This window comes from Lagopus leucura, unplaced genomic scaffold (genome assembly GCF_019238085.1).
Source record: "Lagopus leucura isolate 7727_CA_CO unplaced genomic scaffold, USGS_WTPT01 Super-Scaffold_1, whole genome shotgun sequence".
Taxonomy (NCBI): domain Eukaryota; kingdom Metazoa; phylum Chordata; class Aves; order Galliformes; family Phasianidae; genus Lagopus; species Lagopus leucura.
Genome location: NW_024962250.1, coordinates 12,482,173 through 12,501,549, shown reverse-complemented (window position 1 = coordinate 12,501,549; position 19,377 = coordinate 12,482,173). Strand labels below are relative to the sequence as shown.

Below are 19,377 nucleotides of genomic sequence, written 5' to 3'. Positions count from 1 at the left end.
CGCAAAGCAAGGTATGGAAAACCTCATCTCTGTAAAACATGGGTAGAGATTGGCTTCTCATACTGCTGCAACATAGTTGGCAACAGATAGCACTTGTATCCCTCTGGGTAACTCTGTAGTGCACATGCTTAAAGAAACAATTTAAAAACCAAAACAACACCCTCCCCCCAAAAACCTCCCCCCATCCTAAAACCCACCCCCTAAAATATTACTTGAGATTCATTTGCATGAATTATTAATCATCCTGGACAAACATATTACTCTAGCCCTAGCTAGAAAAAAATAACATAAAAGGAGAAAAAAAGCTTTTCTCACAAACTCTCATTATGTTGCACGAGAGCAATTGTGAATATATGAAAGTGAAAAAGGCTTTGAGACCTCTTTCGGGGAGCTGAAGCACATTTTGCCACAGTAAAGCAGGATGCAGATAAAGAAAATGCGGCTGGAAAAGAGGGAGAAAGTCCACATTTAAATGTGTTCAGCAAATTGTTACCATACACTATAGTGCATTGATGACATCATACAAAATACCAGAGAAAGCATGAATTATAAAAGGATATGCAGAGAGGAATGGAGGAGAAAGTGTATGTGCAAGTAAACTACTCTTCTCTTACAGTAATGCCTATTTTTCAGGGTCAACCGATAGAAAAATTTCTCAACAGCTGAAGTTAACATTTGTAATGGGGTTAAAGAGCAAATCTCTGGAAAGATCTTCCTTAAGCTAGTTTTGTAATTTGAGATCTACAACAAGGTGCAGTGGAGATATGGAAGTGGTCTGAAAAATGAAGTCTGTATTGTTTTTTCTGTTAATATTTTACCTTAGTTACCACTGGGTTTGTGAACTAATGATATTTAAGGCTGCACAGAGGAAGCCTTAGATCTGTAAGGCTGCATCGTTTTGGTAGGGTTATTTTCCTCTGCTGGTCCAATAGTGTCAATCACATGGACAAATTTCTGAGTGCATATGAAGTAGGAACCACTAGAAGGTCTCTCATGAAGTAATATTATTGCTGCTGGTCAGTGTTTGCCTCCAAACACTACTTAGTGGAGTAGTGGACAAATTGCTTGTACAGTGTATGTGTCAAACCAGCTGCTAGTTAACATTCACATCAAATCCTAAAGCAATTCTAATCAGACGCCTGGGACCTAAGCCTTCCCAACCAACCACATTATGGTGACAAGAGGGAGAAACAAACAAACAAAACCACTCATCATAAAACTAATAAAAGCATTTACAATAGCATTGTAGAAAAAATGACATGTGTCATATTCCATGGTTTTAGTTTCATGCTGGCTTATGGGTATTGTGAGTACTCAATTGGAAGTGAAGAGGGACAGAAGTTAATAGTCACCAATAACTCCAGGAATGTTTTCAAGAACATTCTACTGAAACAGTTTGGTGTATTGGCAGCAATGACAAAGAATAACTTCATATGAGAGAGCTGCAACTGGTGCCCAATGGAAAGATTGAGGAGATTGTATTTCTTTGTGATTTTCCCTCACTTAAGATGCAAAGAAATAAATCCATTCAGAAAACAAGTAACCTGCTGAATATAAGCTACTGAAATGTTTTCGTTGTTAAAAAGAACTTTCATCATGGAGGAATCATCTCTGCTTGTGAAGATTCCCAAAGTACGTTTGATGTTCAAAGTCATTAGTCCTCAGACATCCTTTTTAACTAGCAGTCAAAATGACTCTCCTGCACTCTATCACTGAGTGACACACAGGGCAGAGGAAACTGTTAGCCTAATACCTGCCTCTCCTGCACAGAGGTTATCGGTGCGGGGAACCAGCAGCAAGCTTTACCAAACACATCCACATTCTGGCTTTCCTTCGACAGTGTTGGACAAGAGCTCCCCACCTCACAAGGCAGGGAGCAGCAAAGAAGAGTCCATAAAACCCCAAACTTGAAGACGAGTATAAGAATTTCAGAGTCCTCACATCCGGCCGGCGGTGTGCATGTCTCTCCCCCGAACCAGTGTTTGTTCAGTGCTCCCTGCAGACTGGATGTGGCCTGAAACAGGTGGGTGAAGCTCACCTCTGCCCAGTGCGGTTCCTGTTCGCCTCCACATTTAAGGCCAAGTTGTGTAGAAAGAGAAAAAGCTGCCACCACACTTGATTTCTGTTCTGCTGATGCTGTAGAGAACAGTTGAAACAAAGTTATTTATATTTCTAGAATTGCAACATACCACTTCTCTTTTCCAATAACAACTCAGTTACACTTTTCAAGAGCAGACACTTTAATCCCATCAGCATAACAAGGGGGTGCAGCAAGGGATGAGAGGAGAGAGGGAAATGATAAGTTCTCCAGAAATAATTGTAGCTCTAACATTACAAAAAGAAAAGAGCAGATCCTTTATGCATTGTGCACAAGAGGATTAAACTTTTTTTTTGCTTGTAGGATTTTGCAGAGTTTAGCCAAGTGCTGTTTTTAATCAGATTGGCTTCTGAGCCTTTCAAAAGCCCCAGCTGCATGAACAAACAACCTTTTTTTTTTTTTTTTTTTTTTTTTTTTTAAAAAAAAAGCCCCCCTTCACCCCAAAAGTAAAAAAAAGTAAAAATATAACTGGTGATCCATCTGTAAGTGATTTGACACCGTGAAGGTCAAAGGGTTAATCTTCAATTTAAACCACACTGCTGAGACAGCAAAACTCTGATTTCATCTAGTACAAGAAAACACATTCGTGCACACACACACTCCCCCACCCTCCCCCCACCACATTTTCCTTCCCAGCATCTCCAAGATAATACTGCCCTTTTTATAGCCACTTTTGACAGTAAGCCATAAATAATCAGCCTTGGAGCCCTTTCCTACTGACTGGAGCCAATTAAACCTTAAGCAAGAACATACTTGAAAACACACAAAAAACCAAAACCAAGAGGTTATTTCAGGTCCCATTGTCAGGGAAGAAACATGGGAGTTGAGTTTCAGGGGGACACAGCACTCTATAATGCAGCTCTGGGGCAGGGACACTGTCCCTTCTTTTGTTATGTGTAATCACCTTGCAAAAGTGGCTCACATTATACCCCCACCTTCCCGCACTTTAATGACATCTCACACAAACAGGTGGGTTTCTCTTTACATTGCTCACCCTGGGATACTATTTCACCTCAATAACCAGCTCTCCATTAGAAGTCAGGCTTTGTTTTCTCATCCAGAATTCCATATTTGTTAAGCAGGACTGATCATTTCTGGAAAACAAAACAAAGCAGTCCCGATTCCCCCCTCCCCCAATCCCCAGCAGACAAGGAATCAGAAGACTGACTTCCAACAACTTTGCTTCAGTACACAGGAGTTCATAAAAGAGCACTGAAGCACATTATATGAACAAGATGTTTCAACTTAGATTAGCTCAACAGGGCAGAACAACGTGGTTGTAAGGCGTTCTTTATGTAATCACAAATAGGGGAGAGCTGCAACGGGGGTTAGTGTATTAGAGATGAGCTCTCCAAAGCCATCCCAAATATTAAGTTATATTCATATTTAGGCACAAATAGGTCTGTGCCATTTGTATCACAGCTACGTACTGAAACGGCTTCAGAAAACCTGTGCTCATCTTTCATCTTAGCAGTGGTTCGTTCTTCACCTCAAGTCTTACCTATTTGTCTCCTGGTTTTAGAAGAGTTCACACAGATCTAATCACACATTTTAACACTATCGTGCTTGGTGCATGTGCCACAGATGGCAACTCAAGAGCTTGGTATCATCTAATTCTAAGGAACCAGTCCAAAGGGTTCAGTCCATACAGACTGCCAAAACATGGCTAAGTTTACATGAAAAAGGTCTTTATACACTATCCTCTAGAGCTGGGTTACAAACATCTAAATTGTCCTCAGAAAGCAAGATGCTCTCTGTTTTGCTGCTTGCTTCTCAGTTTGACCAGGCTTGTCCTTCCTTGTCAAACTCCAGAGACCTTTTTCACCCTCCTCCACACTTTCAAACCTGCTCAAGCATACATTTGGACCAAAATGTTCTGACGGCATCTAGATACCATGCATTTATCAAGTCATTATGGCTTATGCTGAATGCTCCTTTAGATCTTCATGGTAACATGTCAATGAAGCAGCATGCAAACACAAGACCTTCGTCTGCAATTACTGCAAACACTGAACTATACTTGGAGAGCAGAGTGGACAAACATACTACGGATGCTCCAAAAGGAATCTGGTTACTTTGGCAAATTATCTCATTTCATTGGCAGACAAAAGAGAAGATAAGTGTATTACAGGGAACTGGTAATAGAGATTCAAAATCATGATTAAAGATGCTAAACTTGAAATACATCTCAGCTGATTTGGTATCTGCAATTTCTACTACACCACCCTGTCAGAAGGACAACTATGTGGAAAAATCCTGGTATTTAATGTCCCAGTTCATGTAGGAGACTGCTTTTCACAAACCACAGCAGATTTCTGAATATTCTGTCTCCTGCAGTTTTAAATGGCATCTCAGAAAAAACAACTGTTATTTGCTATGATAGGTAAAGAAGGGAAAAACAGAGGAAGGACAGAGCCTCTCCTCCTGTTTTTTGTTAGATCTCTATTTTCAGAATACTTACAGATATGCAGGACAGCAAATAGGATGTGGTATCACAAGCACTAATTCTAACATTAAAAAGTAATTCTGAAGTTAAAAAGCACTAATGCTAAAATGCTAAACTTTTCAAAACTTCACACTCTACTGTGTTAATTTCACTGCCTACTTGAGCTACTTTTTTGGTAAAGCATTTTCTTTTTTCTCCAGTTTAAAGTGTTTCTCATTATTTGCAGGAGACACTCATTGAGATTTTCATACAAAGAAGAACTCAGTAAGAACCATTTCGACCTGCTTCCCCCTGCTTACAAAAACTAAGATCTCAAACAACTTTATGAAGGATATTGGCATCATTCATTCTGTTTTGAAGTGAAAAAAACTGAGCATGAGACAACTCACTGCCTACAACCTTCCAGCAGGCCAAGGACAACTTTCTAGGTTTTATGCTTTGACCACAGGCCTTCTGGGTCCATATTTAGCCAGCATTTCCTTCCATGGAGTCGTAGCTCACACACACTTTCACTGGCTTGCAGACTGAAGTGGTCTGCTTGCATTGTCCTCACTCGCGTTGCTACTGGAAAGGGAAACAGAGCAGGAAAATGATCAAGGCCAGAACTGTCAAAAAAAGCTACTTTTACTATTGATCAGGCCATCCTAACTCATCTGATCCACGCCATCACATAGTCAAATTGCTGCTTGTGCCAGCACAACGGCAAGGTGGCCTCAGGAGAAGAGCAAGATGGACTGCTTCCATCAGGGGCAAGCCTAGCTAACAGGGCTTTCATAATTATGGTTTCATTTCAGGGCTGATCTGCTCTCTGTGGCACCAATTCAGTGTGGGATAAGAGCCACAGAATGGAAATGGTAGATATAATTTGCAACAGAGATAGATAAACCAATTTATGGAAAGAACTTCTGAGACTAAAAAAAGTACTTTTCACAAGTTTCAGGAGCTTTTCCCTAGAAATGCCTTTGCCAAAACCAAAATACTCAAATATCTCAGAACTGGTGGTTTTCCCTTTGGTGGGGTTTTTGGGGAGACAAGTTTATAGATTTGTTTTTGGTGTTTGTGGTATAACTCAGCTGCCAGGAAGGGCAGAAAAACCAGGAGAATTACTCCATGAATTCTGCATCTAATTTTTTTCAGATGTGGTATGTTTCAAGTAAATAAGTAAATCCTTACAGTCTCCTCAGACTCAGGACCATTGCAGTGCAAGACAATATTTTTCCTAAACCTAGCTACAGTGATTTAACCCACATCAGATCATTTCAACACTCAGACTCACTGCTACAACACAGTATCAGAGATGAACACTTTGCTACTTGCATACAGCAGAAGCACAACAAACATTTTGAACTTTCTTCCCTCAGACCAAAAGAAGCACTTTCTGCCCTCTACATTAACCAAGACTAGAGTTGTGAAAACAGTAAGTCAACACAAAGCTGGAAACACATAAAAACATTTCCTATTGCAGCTGCTTTTTAAAGGGATATCCTTAAGAGACTGTCTGTCTGAGATGTTAGCATGAATGCTTCAATGAGTCACAAGGAAAGAGCATTTTACAGGAAAAGTGTCCCGTGCAGCACCAACAGCACACTAGCAAAGCCTACACCATGAGCTGCGCTGACAAAAGCCAGAAAACTGGTAAACAAAAAAGTGACAACAATTTTCCTGGAAGCAAATTAAAGGGAGCACAACTGACCTGACATTTATTCCCTCCTCAGAGTTAATACTCCTAATATGTTTTATGCCATCAGTATACAGACATCCATCTGTCGAACAGCACTCCAGATATCAAAAGTTTTTTACTCCTTCCAAGCCCTTGAACATGGTGCTCAAAGGAAAATCAGTACAGGTAATACAACTTAAAGAAAACTTTGTCCCTGTGCCAGCTCCTTGAGTCCTTGGGCATAAACGTTTAAAAGATTAACTCTATATCATCTGACAAAAGAGCCATTACTATCCTTGAAAAATAAAGAATATGTTCATCATATATGCACATACTATACGTGGATATAGCACACTCCTATCACATATAAAGAACTGTGCACCTGCCTGCCCTCCTCAGCTTATGGGCAACTTTTGACTTTACTTCACAGTTTAGAGATCGTTAAGGGTCAAATTTTGATCCTATCTTAACTGGAAGGATTAAAATACTAACATAAATAGCAATATTTTACCAAAAGAATACTGGCATATATGCACATAAAAACATCATTCTTTCTTTAATGACTAATACAAGTACCAGCAGTAAGTTGTTGAGTTTTTATTTATTCACTGAAAACAAGAATACTTGCACACCGGGAACAGCTGCTGACTCATCTCTGAGGGCTGTTTTGGCTGCCAGGTGGCTGGAGGCACATTGTGCTACCACAAAATGTGCTTCAGCTCACCAAGACTAGAAAGTCACAGTCCCCACAGCAAGAGAGGTTACAGAAGGTGTCCCCGCAGTTGGAGAGAGAAATGGAAATCAAGTTCAGGTCTTTCCAGCTGTGATTGCTAATGACCAAAGAATAATGCATGTACTTAAAAAAAAGACAGTAACAGAGAACAGAAAGAAGAGCATGGCAGCACAGAGGGAGAACAGGGAATGTCCTGACTCGCATAGCCCGTGGCTCTGCTGAACGGGGCAATATTTGAAGCTGAGGGAGGCATTCTCCTGAGCAAGGCTCCCTCAGCCAGAGTTCCAGCAGACTTTGCAAAGCAAGACAAGCAATGTGCGTGCTTCTGTAGAGAAAGGGTTCTCCTCCTTGCACAAGAGCAGGAAAACGTGGCAGGGAGGGACATGGTGTGGGGCAGGAGGATCACCGAAGATGAGCGTTGGCCTGATCAGCAGGCCTCAGGCGCAGACCTGCTTTGGGTGCAGGTGAGCCCTTCCGGGACTGTCTTGTAGCTCACAAACAAGCAGGCAGCTGCTGGCCTGTGCCTTCCTCTTGGGCTGAGCCTGCAGGAAGTGGAAGCAGACAGGCGCCATGGCAACAGCCAGCTGACTGTGAGTTGGGAAGGGCAGCCACCGGCCAGCGCGTTCCCAGGCCCACAGCACCAGCCCAGGGCACAGAGAGTTATTTTCCACCACAGAGGCGGGAAGGAGAAGGTAAATAAGGGTCCTGTATTTCCACAGGCTGCACCTGGTGCTGCCTTGCCCTCAGAGCTGTGCCTGGGCAGGGCTCGCTCCCCACCATTCTGGGATCCAAGGTGTGGCACGGATATCCAGGCCACCCCTCCACTGGTGTGCAGGCTGAGCCCAGGAGCAGAGCACCTGGCAGCCAGGCAGTGGAGCCAGATCTGTTTTCTTAGCATTTAAACTCGCTTTGAGACACTGTGCAGTGCACGGGAAACACCCCCTAGTGATTACAGCACACCTCAGGCTTCCAGCAAAGCAAAGCTCTGGAAGTTTTGCAAGACAACAGTCCAGCGGGATGAGCGCAGCGGCGGCGCTGCCCCGCGCCAGGGGGAGCAGGGGGCAGGCAGGTGCAGAGCCGCAGCCTGCGGGCACAGCCGCCTCTCGTCAGCAGCTCGGATGACTCACAGGCTAAATTTAGAGAGCGATATAAACACGGCAGCCGCAGCACAAATACTGCCCGGCAGATCCATTCTCACGCACTGCGCCCTCGCCTCCTCTCTCACTGGGGTCAGCACAGCCATCAGGGGGTCGCTGCTGCTCCGGGGCCTCTTGGAGATAGCTGCAGCTCTCCATCGCCAGCCTCGGGTAACAGGTTACATCATAAAGACTAATTTGGGGTAACAGAAGTTGCCTCACTGCTTTATTTTTAGATTGCTATTCTTTTGGCTGTGGCGTGGTCCTCAGAAAGATTACTCTGCCACTGGCAATGGTAGCTACCAAGAAAAAAAAAGACAGCAAAACAAAACAGACTATAAAAGGCTAGTGGGACATTCCCCTTCAGTGGCTTGAAACAAAGGACAACTCTGCAGTTGGACCCTCACTTCCCCATCTTTCTACCATAAAATTTAATTGTGTAAAATGCAAACATGCACACTCCTACCATAAATAATCACTGCAAGCATCTCATCATCCCCCTAAGAAACAACAGTATCTTAATAAGATCAACCAATCTACGCAATTTGACTGCAGGCCCAATCGCCGGGCTCCCATCTGTGATCACTGCATGATCTCAGACAAGTTTTAACCTGTGTTTTCTACTCTCTCACACTAACAAATAAGTGCAATACTAAGTGCAACTGTTCCTAAATTGAAAAATGATTTCTCAGCTGTTGCACTGTTATGAGTAGAAAGAACATTATCACTGCCACAGGTCACACGGCACTGTGAGAGTTGAAGAAATGCAGCACATCCTGCAAAAAAACACTGCAATTTCACAGAACAAGAAGCACCGTACACTACTTAAACCACACAAAAATGCATCAGGCGATGCTAGAAATACTGTACAATAGCTCACTGTATATCACTTGTACTGTCCCCAAAAATACTTTGCATTTTTTAATGGAGGGCAATTGTGATATTTTGAGACTGTAGCTCTAGTGCCAGAAAGTACCCCAGGTGAAGGAGGGATTCCCAGCAGCCTGTTATGCAGTCCTCACTTCTTTCCTGTCACCAGGCTCCCTTATTCTCTGCCCATTTCCTCTACTAGAAGCAGGCAAGAAGTTTTGCTTTTTTAACATTATCCACTTTTTCAAGCAGGAGAAAAACAAAAACAAACATAATATACTTAAATCTTTTGTCAGATGAAAGTGTAAAGAAAAAAAGAATAGATTATGCTGACACCGAAGTTTTGTTTCTTTATAAAATTAATGTGTAACAGTTGCATGCAACTGCTGCATTGAGTTCATACAGCTTAGTCTCCAAGAGCAGCCTTGTGTGGCTGCCTGAGGAAAAGCAGAAGGCAAGTACATGCAATAGCTCCCCCTAATACTCTTTCAGCATCTAACTATTTTGAGCTTACGACTTCCTGAGTCAGATCTGGTTTCTGTTTACCTAGTGACCCTTTCAGTAGCCATAAACTTGTTCCAGTTACCCCTGAACCCAGGTAAAGCACTGGGATGCACAGTCTGTTTTTTTTTTGACAAGGAGTCCAAGAGTTATCTATTGCACAAAAAACTCTACCTAATTTACTTTGAGCTGTCTCTTTGACTTGATTTTACCTTGTTCTTGTACTGGGAGTATCAAGTTTATCTGCAACTTCATGTCACTTCTGATTTCAGATTAATATTGCTGCTTTGTCTTGTATATTTCTTAGGCTTATCAGTCCTAGCCCATTTTCTTTTCTCATAGAGAGATTTTAATATCTTTCTTTGCCTTTGAACCCTTTGCAGTTCTGCTGTTTCATTTTTAGAAGAAAGTAAATCAGAACTATATGCAAAATTCAAAATATAGGAGAAACATGGATCTATACAGCGGCATAATTGTGTTCTTGCTCCTCATTTTCATTCTCAGTGCAACAAAGTATTTTATTTCAAGACAGAACTAAAAGGGTCAAGCAAGTTTCTGTTAACCTAAGGTCAAATAATCAGCTTCACAGGCAGCAGGATTTAGGAAGCATCAGAACAGGTGCTAGGCAACAGGTTGCCATGCCATTTGTATGTGTAAGGGAAGGTGCATTTCCACGCTCACCTCTTTTTTACCGTTTTGGCAAATGATACTGAAGAAATCTAATAAAATCAGGCCAAAAAAATATCTGCCTCCACTTCCCCATATCAAGATCCTGATTCCATCAATTGCATGAACTCCTCTCCCAGCATACTCCTTTCCTCAGACTTACTATTCCAGTTGTATAGCTTTGCCTCTCAATTTTATCCATTTCATATTCTGCCTCTCTCCCATCCTCTACACTGGGCTCACCCACTTCCAGAATTCTTAGCCTGGTAATCTCCCATGCTGTGCTCCTGCACACTTGACCAGACACTCAAGCCCTGCACCAACGTGAATCCCACAGTCAGCAAAGCTGAACTGAAGATCACTGCTTTCTACAGCAGCAGCAGAGATCAGCCCACAGTAGCCAGAAGCAGAGATCTTGAGATGTACAAACCTATTCGGGAAATAAATGAAAGCACTTACCCCAAGTCTCAGAGAGACTGCAGGTACAAGTAAGGAGTTGTTGATGCTACAGGCTCAGCTGCAGGCCAATTTTGGAATTTCTACATTATTTAAAGTCTTTTCTGACTTTTTTAAAAATGTAAAGTCATGTAAAGGTGAACTTACAAAAAAAAAAAAAAAAAAAAACAGTTAAAAAATTAAGTTAAAAATTCCCTGAATGTCCCCAGTAAACTATGAGACAAAAATGGAGAAAGGCTGCTGAAGTTCTGGATAACAATTGCACAGATAGTGCTGTATACCCATTATGCTGAACTAAGAAGCTTCTGACAAGATACCCAGGCTCCCTTTTGCGTAAGCAAAGGTATCTCAGGAGGCCCCAACAATTCTCATGAGACACAGAGGGGAAAAAATATGCAAAAATGTAACAAGTTTCACTTTCAAAGGAAAACAACATTTCCTCCCATACATTTTCAGTATCATTAAATTGAGACAACTGGTACAAGTCTGGTAGCATGTCCACAATTGAGGGATACAGGCATCCAGACTCCACATATTGCTTGGGCTCACTGCACAGTGACAGCAAGAGTTATCTGCTGAATCAAGTTGGGAACTGTCAGAAGCAAAATTTTCTATAGCTAAATTCATGGGAGGTTTTTTGAGCATGGTCAGCATATCTTAATCAACTGCAGGACTCCTAATGTGTTGGAAAGGGGCTTTGTTGTTGTTTGTAATGCACTTATTTACTCAAGAAAGCTCAGCTCTGATTCAGCATCTGGTTCTCATTGAGGGTCAGCTTTTTTTAAACCAAGCTTTCCAGATGGGTTGACTGAAGCACAACGAGGTCAAGAGACTTGTCTGAGGTCATACAGCAAGTCAGTGGCTCTGCTTGGACTGGAGCCCGGAATGGTTCAAGGCTACTACTCCTTGACTCTTAAAGACACAACTTCATTCCCCCATGAAGTGATCACTACGAAGAAGACATGGTCCCCTCAAAAAAACAGTCCCCTCAAAGCTGCCGCTTGATGTGATAGTTATTTGTTAAAACCTGTAGTGTTCAATGTCTGAATGGATACAGGTCAAACTAGAGGGATGTAATACTGATATACAGTGTCATCCACCTCGGTCTTACATAATATACATTCTCCTATAGGGCAGCTCTGCAGTGCTGCTGCAGTCCGTATTTTCTACTCACATTCCACCCAGCAGCGCAGCAGATCATTAAATTTACTGTCAGGCAAAGCTGAAACCTCTCCTCAAAGCAAGAGAGGTCAATTGAACTCAAGACCTGTGGAAGAGCCTGAGCACTTGTTGCTATGGACAAGGAAGCCTGGCACAAGCAACACATCCCTGCTGACTGACCAATAGGGACTCTAAGCCCAGCTCTACTCCTCATAACCACCAAATGCACCCTTCAATCTATGCCACAGGCTGGACAACAGTCAGCAACTCAGACAGAAGGCACACAGATCCCACAGCAAATGCATGCTTGCTCCAAATGAAGAGGAATGCAACTGCTGTTTGATTCTCCCATAAAAAGCATGACTCAGCTCTGCACTGTTTTCAAAGGGGCAGAGCAAGAAATGTGGAATGAGGCTACACAGCCTCAGACAGGTAAGGGCTACCCCTAAAGAGCTTTAGAAAACATAGATGGTCTTGCATGTCATTCTAAAGAGCCCTTCTGAAACTGGATTAACCTCTAGCAGGGCTCTGATGCTCACAAACATTGAGCTTTGCTCAAGTCTTTCCTATAATAAATTCAGCACCTTAAAAAGATTAAAGCCACAGAGTGCTAGGGAATGTTGTGTTACTGCTCTAGCACTGTTCTAAGGATTAAAAAGTCAGGTTTTAAACCACTGTATTCTGTTTAATACATTATTAGCAAATAAAACCCTGAAAATGGTGTACATGCCAAAAGCAAGCATAGGTGCAGCCAACTTTCTTATTCTTACAAGATGCATACCCAAAAATCTTTTGCATAGCCAAGAACCACAAAACAAACACCACATAGCCAGCGAGCACAGGGAAGAGATAACAGTGATTCTCTAGGGCCCCCAGTGTGGGATGGGGTTAGATTGTGCATGCAGATGAGTCCAATGACAACTCAGTGACGTCAACCTCAGCAGCAATTGCCTGTTCAGTTTCCTCTCACGGCCAGAGAACAACCAGCAGTCCTTGTGTCAACACAGCCCTGTTGCTCCAGGAGCAAAAGGAGAGCCATACCTGAACTGCTGGATTGTCTCACAGAACTGAAGAGCCAAGTGAGGGCAAATCTTGAGCTGGCCACGTGACTTACTCCAACACTGAAAGTCTTTCCTAACTCCTGCTGAATGAGAGCATACCTTTTCTTTTCACAAGTTCACAGATAAGATGTTTTGTAGTCTCCAAGAAGAGGCACAGCTTGTTGAAAACCAGACTTGCTCTCTCTCAGGACTTCACAAGACCACATTGGTGTGACTAACCTTGTGGTTTTCTAAATCTGATTCTTTAGATCTGATCTGATTCTTTGGGATCTGATCACTTTGGAAAGTTGGTTTTGACCAGCTGTTTGAGACAGGTTGGAATGGGGCATCCAAATCTGTGTTCAGTTTTACAGCAAGCTAGATGACAGCCTGGTTTTCTGTGTCTCAGACTGCCCCACAGCACACTGTAAGCCACTCCATGCCTCTCCAGAGGCAGACTGCGTGCTTCTTCAGTGCCAGGCTGGAAAAAGTCACTGCACACAGGACACAGGGGCTGCATGCAAACCAAAACCAAAAGCCATAGGAAATCCTCCATGCAGGACTTGGAGGGGACTGGACATTTCAACAAAAAACTCCATGGGGAACAGCGCCTCAGACACTAGTATGTGGTTCAGTACTTAGTTTCCCCGACAAACAAGAAAGAATCCCCCAAGCAGATGCAAATGCCAAGGCCTATCCCAGGGTCGGGCTGTGGAGAACCACTGGCTGAACTATTCCATCCTCGGCTACGTTTCTGGATTTCTTCGGTTTTGTTTTCAAATGTAAATGGCTGAACAGCTCCCCCCCTTTACAACTTGCTGCTCTTCCAGTTCAAACAAAGGCAGCAGAGCTCCTCCTCCGCTGGCTGCAGGATTGGGTAGTGCAGGCGGACGCCTTTGTTTACTAACTCTCCCACATGCTTGGCCGGCACGCACTGGGCTGGCCGGGCAGCCCTCGCCGCAGCCCTGCGTGCAGCGCAGGAGGCTGGCAGCTACCCGCAGCCCGAGAGCAGCAAAAGCCAGACCAGGGGCAGCTTCACAGGGCCGCTTTGGATGGGCATTCTTGGATGCGTTTCCAAGGCATAGATATGAGGTAGGTTCGCTCCCCGAGATGCAAGGGGTCAAGTTACAACCAGTTCCACCACTTCACTCCAGGGCTCCTCCGCTCTGGAGACATTAGCCTTCCCTTCACGGAGACAATCTGGCTGTAGATAGCTATTGTGATGAAAAGGTGGCGCTGGGGAAAACCCCGTTTCAACCAACACCACATGCTAAAAAGCTTGTGGTTGCTCATCGTTTTCTGTAATTTGCAAAATCACATTCATAGCCCAATCCACCTTTCTACAGGTTAATCTTCCTGTTACAGCTTTAACCTTCCTTTAAGAACAGTCCTGTTTCTCCTTTCTCTTTCTTATCACAGAGACAACTAAAACTTTGCCCTGCCACAAGCCACGTCCTCTGATCAGGGCAGAGCTCCTCACTTACCTTTGAGAAGAATTACAACGGACTCCAAGTTAACAACACCAACACATTTGGAATGAGATAAGCTTCTTGTCACTCTATGAAGTCAGCAAGTGTCAACTTCTTCATATGCACATTTGGATACACACTGCAACACCTTGCTGGACTTGCATACAAGTAGGGAAGTGCTGCCAAACTCTGGTCACCAAACTCTGCACAGCTGGAACTTCTATTTGTTTACCATTCAGTAGAGAAGGGAGGGAGAACGGAGAAAGAATCTAGATTTTTAAGGGACTTTGCTTTTATTTTCTTTCTTTAAAAAACAGCAGAGCTCTTTTTTCTTTTTTTCTTTTTTTTCTTTTTTTCTTTTTAAAGCAAAGTAAAACAAGATTCTGTTTTTCAGACCTGATGGCATTTTACAGCTGTCTTTTGTTGTGAGGAAGTTGGTCACAAGTCTGAGATAATAGCTAGGACTGTCTCACAGAGGAGTTGCTATCAAGTCTAGCATGATCATAATACACTCTAATATTTGAGACAGCTATCCCTAGACAACAAAAGTGCCAAAACAGACTCTAGGCTTGCTGTCATCTCCAAGATGAGGAACTTACACAAGTCACAGCCAACCAACTGTATCACAGAAAACATGATGCTGGTGGTAAGGATAGCAGAGAAGAAAAGCAAAATGCTAGGGAAAGCATCCGTGACCCTTTTGCTGATGAACCAGGAGAGCTGGAATAGCAGACAACAGCAGCTACCTTCCCAGACAATAAGTGCAGTTCTATACATGCTCTTCCTTCTACCTATCAATCTTTCAAAGAGAGCCATCAATCTAGCATGAGCAAAATACATAAGTATACCATGCTGTTTTGTCACTGCTGGCAGCCTATGGCTGCCTTAGGCCACAGCTTGCTTAGCCAAAGCCTGGAGCCAGTCTTCTGGAGCACCACTCTCAGATAAGAAATACCCCACCTTCCCCTGAGGAAACACCCTACCCGCTGTATGTGGAGCCGGTGGAACTGGTCTGCAATGCACTGCAACTTCCGTGCAATCTGCACCTCAGTACGCGCCTCCCGCTGACCTTCCTGAGGCTCTTCTTGGAGATCTGGATCCAATGCAAAGCCAACTGGGGGGACATGTAAGCGGTAACCAGCATTCCCTACAAAACAGAGACCAGAAGAGTCATTCTTCTAGCACAAAGAATAGTTCTTTTATTCAGTATTACACTTCAGGCATACAGAAAGAGTTGCACATAATCCTATTTTTTTTTTTAACTCATTTTAAAGTCCAGTTTCTGAAGCCAAACAATGTCTGCATATACCATAAGCATGCAGTACAAATTTAATTTGCTCGGCTTTTAATTAGTTTTATAACAATTAAGCATAACACTGTGTTATCAGTGTTATCAAATGACTGGTAGGATCTTCCACTTGGCTCTTTTTGCTTGTTTATGGTTCAGACAAGTGCAGAGGTATTCTTTTTTCTTTAATGACAATTTTACATTTCTTCCAACATCTTTGCCTTAAGTTTAACCCTTTAAGGGTTACTGTATGTTTTCCTTCAGATTTTTCTCAGTTGTTTTCTCTAGTGTTCAGTGGGACTGATTTGAATTAAAGCTGGATTGGATACACAGTACTGAGTGGTGCCCCATCAGTTATCAGTAAAGTGCTACTTATTCAACAAGTTTAATTCCAGTAAAGAGCTTGAAGTCTGTACCATTAAGTGGGAATTTTTGCATTTTCTTCTCTTCATTGCAAACCTTCAGGAGTCTTTCTTATGTGGATGAGTAGCACAAGAGGTTTAAAAAAAAAAAGTAGGTAATTGGTAGGATATGACAGATGGTGAACATTTTAATGCCTGGCAGCAAAATAAACTGACAGAATAAAGTGCAAAAGAAAAAAAGTGGAAGTATCAAGTACAGCAGAAGCAATCAGCAAGTGCCTAGTTCTTGCAGTGACAAGCAAGGGTAAGAAAATACAAGTTGCCACTCTTTAGGGAATAGGACAAAAGCAAAATAATTTAAGTCTTTTAATTTAAAGCTCTAATGAAAGAAATTGTCTGGCTGGGGAAATGCTGAAGGGACAGTTTCCTTGCTGAAAAGCTGGTGACATTGGAGTGCTCTTACCATAGAAGAGTCTCCGGGGCTCTTCAGTGACTCCACAAGGCAACATAACATCCTGACTGGAAGAGGACGGGCTGAGTGTTTGAGTTGCCTTGTCCTGCTGCTCAGGATGCCTGACACCGGGACCACAGCAGTGTGTGAGGGGAAATAGTTGAAACCTCCCCAGAAGGCAGCTGTAGGACTGGTTCTGTGTGAAAATGCCAGTTGCAGTCATCTCACCAGGCTGACCTGCAAGTCCAAAGTCATCAGAGTGAAACACGTCATCGTCCAGCCCATCCAGGCTAGAATAGTCCTCTTCCAGGTATCTGGGGCGATCCATTGCTCCTGCAATAAAGAGACATTCAAGGAAACAGCTAAGACACAAGAATCACATCCAGGAGACAATGCCTTCTGCTCCGACAGTAAAACACAGCTCTTGCTTCCACATCTGCTTCCCCCTCCCTCCCAGTGCAGTCCATCTGGGTGGGCATGAGAGGTGAGAGACTCAGTGGTAAAGATTGGGGCTTTGCAGAAAGTCTCTGTGTGGTTGGCCAGAGAGAGCCAAATTTCACATGTCTGATATTCCACCCAGGGCTCCAATCCCACAGCTGGTCACAGGGCAGGAGCCAACCCCCAACTTCAGCACATAGAAGCTGAAGACACTTGGTTGTAAAAACAACACCAATCCCTCAAACAGTCTTGTGCCAGTCAGCTTCTTTGGGGTTTGCTCTGCTTTGGCATGCTCTACTTGAACTGTATGTTTGGCCCCATTCACTTTTTCCCCCATCTGCTGAAGTAGAGTTCATAATCACAAGGATGCCAAGTTTTTAAGAAACCTTGGTGGCTGCAAAGCTCACAAGATCTGGCAAAGCTGTTCCTGTGAAGTTCTCCACAGCTTCCCAGTATAAATCAACCTTCCCTTCAGCTTCCCACTTCTTCCCTTGGCTTAACTCAAGACATGTCCCAAACTTGGCAACACAGCCACTTCACTACCCCTCTTACCCTCAATCCTACATGCACTGTCAGTGTGTCATTTTGCCCTACTACTAAAGAAAAGAAAGAAAACAAACAAACAACAACAACAAAAAAAACACATTTGCCAGTGTCAGGCTTTAAAGCAGGACTTCTGTAATCACCATAGCAAATGCTCCTGAGCTCTGCTGCAGCACAAAATGGGACAAAGATGGTGGAAGAAAGAACTCAAACCCTAAATCACTGTTTCAGAGCTCTTTGCAAACATACAGTAATTAGAAGCAGATTTTCCAGAAAGCCACAAGTCCCTTTACTGTTACCTGTGCATCTAACCCCATTGGAAGACAGTCTCCTAAGAGATCCATCTCCAGGATTTCCACCCAGTTCCAAACAAGGCAGTGAAATTCAACTCTTCACGTCTCTTCCTTTGCTCTGGTTTGCGAAGCATTTAACAGAATGGAAGACTAGCAAGAGGAATTTCAAGCCTGAAGGAGACATTAATAATAATTTTATAAGAATGCGTTCAGTGCTCCCCTTGGATCTCCCATCTCCCCCCAGGTGAGCTGCACTGACACACCAGCATGTGAGAAAAGACAAAGGGCCTGACCAGGGCATGAGCTGTGTGCACAGGGCCTCAGCTGATGGGCATATATTTGGGTTACTGCACCCCAGCAGCTCACATGGCCCTCCACCAGTGCCAAAGGAAGCTTGCAGAATGGACAGCAGCACCATGGATGGATGACAGCCGCGCTGCCTTCGTGTAACATTCACAACAACCTCATCAACAGCTTAAGGGCAGAGCACCAAAGGGAGTCACGGGTCCTGAGACGGCGGCACAGATCTTCTGCCAGCTCTGCCATGGGAGCACATCTCCTGACAGAGAGGCAAAAATGACCGCGTTTTTCATCTTCACAGCACGGTTTGCCAAGTGTAATCCGTCATGGCCCCACTGGGACACACACGATCATCACAATAAAGTGCAACAAAGGCACAAAAGGAGGTTACAAAGAGCAAGGTTTACTGGTCCTCCCACAGCTGAGGAAGACTTCAGATCACTTCGGAAATGCTGCAGACAGAGCGCCAACGCAGCGTAGAGGACAACTTACCCTAGAGCTCACTTCAGTTCTTCCCAAGAGCCCAGAGCACAGCTCAGCGAGCAGCGGCCGCCGAAGCCGAGAGCCACCCGGGGCAGCGGCGGACTCACCGCCCGGCCGCGCTCCCCCAGCGGCGCGTCAATGGGATTCCTCCGTGCTACGGTCACATGCCGGCGCTGACACCGCGCGGCAGAGCCGGGGGAGGGCTCAGCACACGTGCGTGCCAGCGTCCAAAACAAAGCCGGCGGCTCTCGCTCGGGCAGCGACAGCGCCTTAACTCCTCCCTCCCCACGACACTGGAGCTCTCCCCAACGAGCGACGATCCCGGCTCCGGCGGCCGGGGCTCCCCTCGGCACCCCGCAGCCCGAGGGGCTCCGAGCCGCCCCAGTCTCCCTCGGTCCCGCGCCCCTCCCCAGTCCCACTCATGCCGCTATCCTACAAGGAAGCGAGCCCTGGGCGGCCGAGAATCGCACGCGGTGCCCACGCAGGGGCAACGGGGCGCGATCGGCAGCCCCGGGCGCACACGCACGTAACCCGCCGCGCCCGCTTTGCCTTGCACCGCCCGGGCTACCCAGAGGCGCACCCACACCCCGGCGGCACTGTCACGCCGGCTCCAGCGCGTTGCCGCCCGCGGGCCTGGCGGCGAGGAGGCTCCCCAGGCACTCACCGCCGAGCGGGCCGGGCCGGGCGTCCCGCGGGGACGGGGGCGCCCCAGCAGCCGAACCGTCACCGCGCCTCCCCGCCGCCAAACTGCCACCGCCGCCGCCGGGCGAACCGCGAACAGCTGACGGCGGCTCCGCCCATGCCGCGCGCGCCCCGCCCCCGCCCGGCGGCCAATGGGCAGCGGGGGGGCCGAGCGGCACCCGCCGCCGCGCGCGAGGGGGCCGCCCAGGAACGGCTGAGGAGAGGGGCGGGAGAGCGGGGAGAGCCGGGCTGATGCAGGCTTGGCCTCCGGGGGCGCGGCCGGGCCCCGCGCTGCTGGAAGT

At 45.1% G+C, this 19,377-nt stretch overlaps 1 protein-coding gene across 3 annotated transcripts; it reads right to left on the bottom strand.

The window, feature by feature from the left end:
* Window positions 1-1,214: 1,214 nt before the first annotated feature.
* BMF (Bcl2 modifying factor) lies at window positions 1,215-19,119 on the bottom strand. 3 transcript variants are annotated; one of them, XM_042872905.1, is made up of 5 exons: window positions 19,059-19,119; window positions 17,618-17,782; window positions 16,350-16,670; window positions 15,220-15,383; window positions 1,215-2,136 (listed from the first exon to the last, which is right to left on the bottom strand). In XM_042872905.1, exons 3-5 carry the CDS (start codon window positions 16,663-16,665, stop codon window positions 2,035-2,037), a joined length of 582 nt encoding a protein of 193 aa, XP_042728839.1. In that variant the 5' UTR covers window positions 16,666-16,670; window positions 17,618-17,782; window positions 19,059-19,119; the 3' UTR covers window positions 1,215-2,034. The 3 variants fall into 3 exon arrangements, with proteins under 3 accessions (XP_042728839.1, XP_042728831.1, XP_042728849.1); XM_042872897.1 differs by lacking the exon at window positions 19,059-19,119 and adding an exon at window positions 18,404-18,454; XM_042872915.1 differs by lacking the exon at window positions 17,618-17,782 and having other exon boundaries at window positions 19,059-19,092.
* Between the last annotated feature and the right edge of the window lie 258 nt (window positions 19,120-19,377).

Coding starts and splice junctions, on each gene's coding strand:
- BMF (XM_042872905.1), bottom strand. CDS start 16,665: ATGGATCGCCCCAGATACCTGGAAGAGGACTATTCTAGCCTGGATGGG. Junction 15,384..16,349: donor GCCCCGGAGACTCTTCTATG/GTAAGAGCACTC, acceptor TCTGTTTTGTAG/GGAATGCTGGTTACCGCTTA. Junction 2,137..15,219: donor ACCGGCTCCACATACAGCGG/GTAGGGTGTTTC, acceptor TGTTCTCTACAG/CATCAGCAGAACAGAAATCA.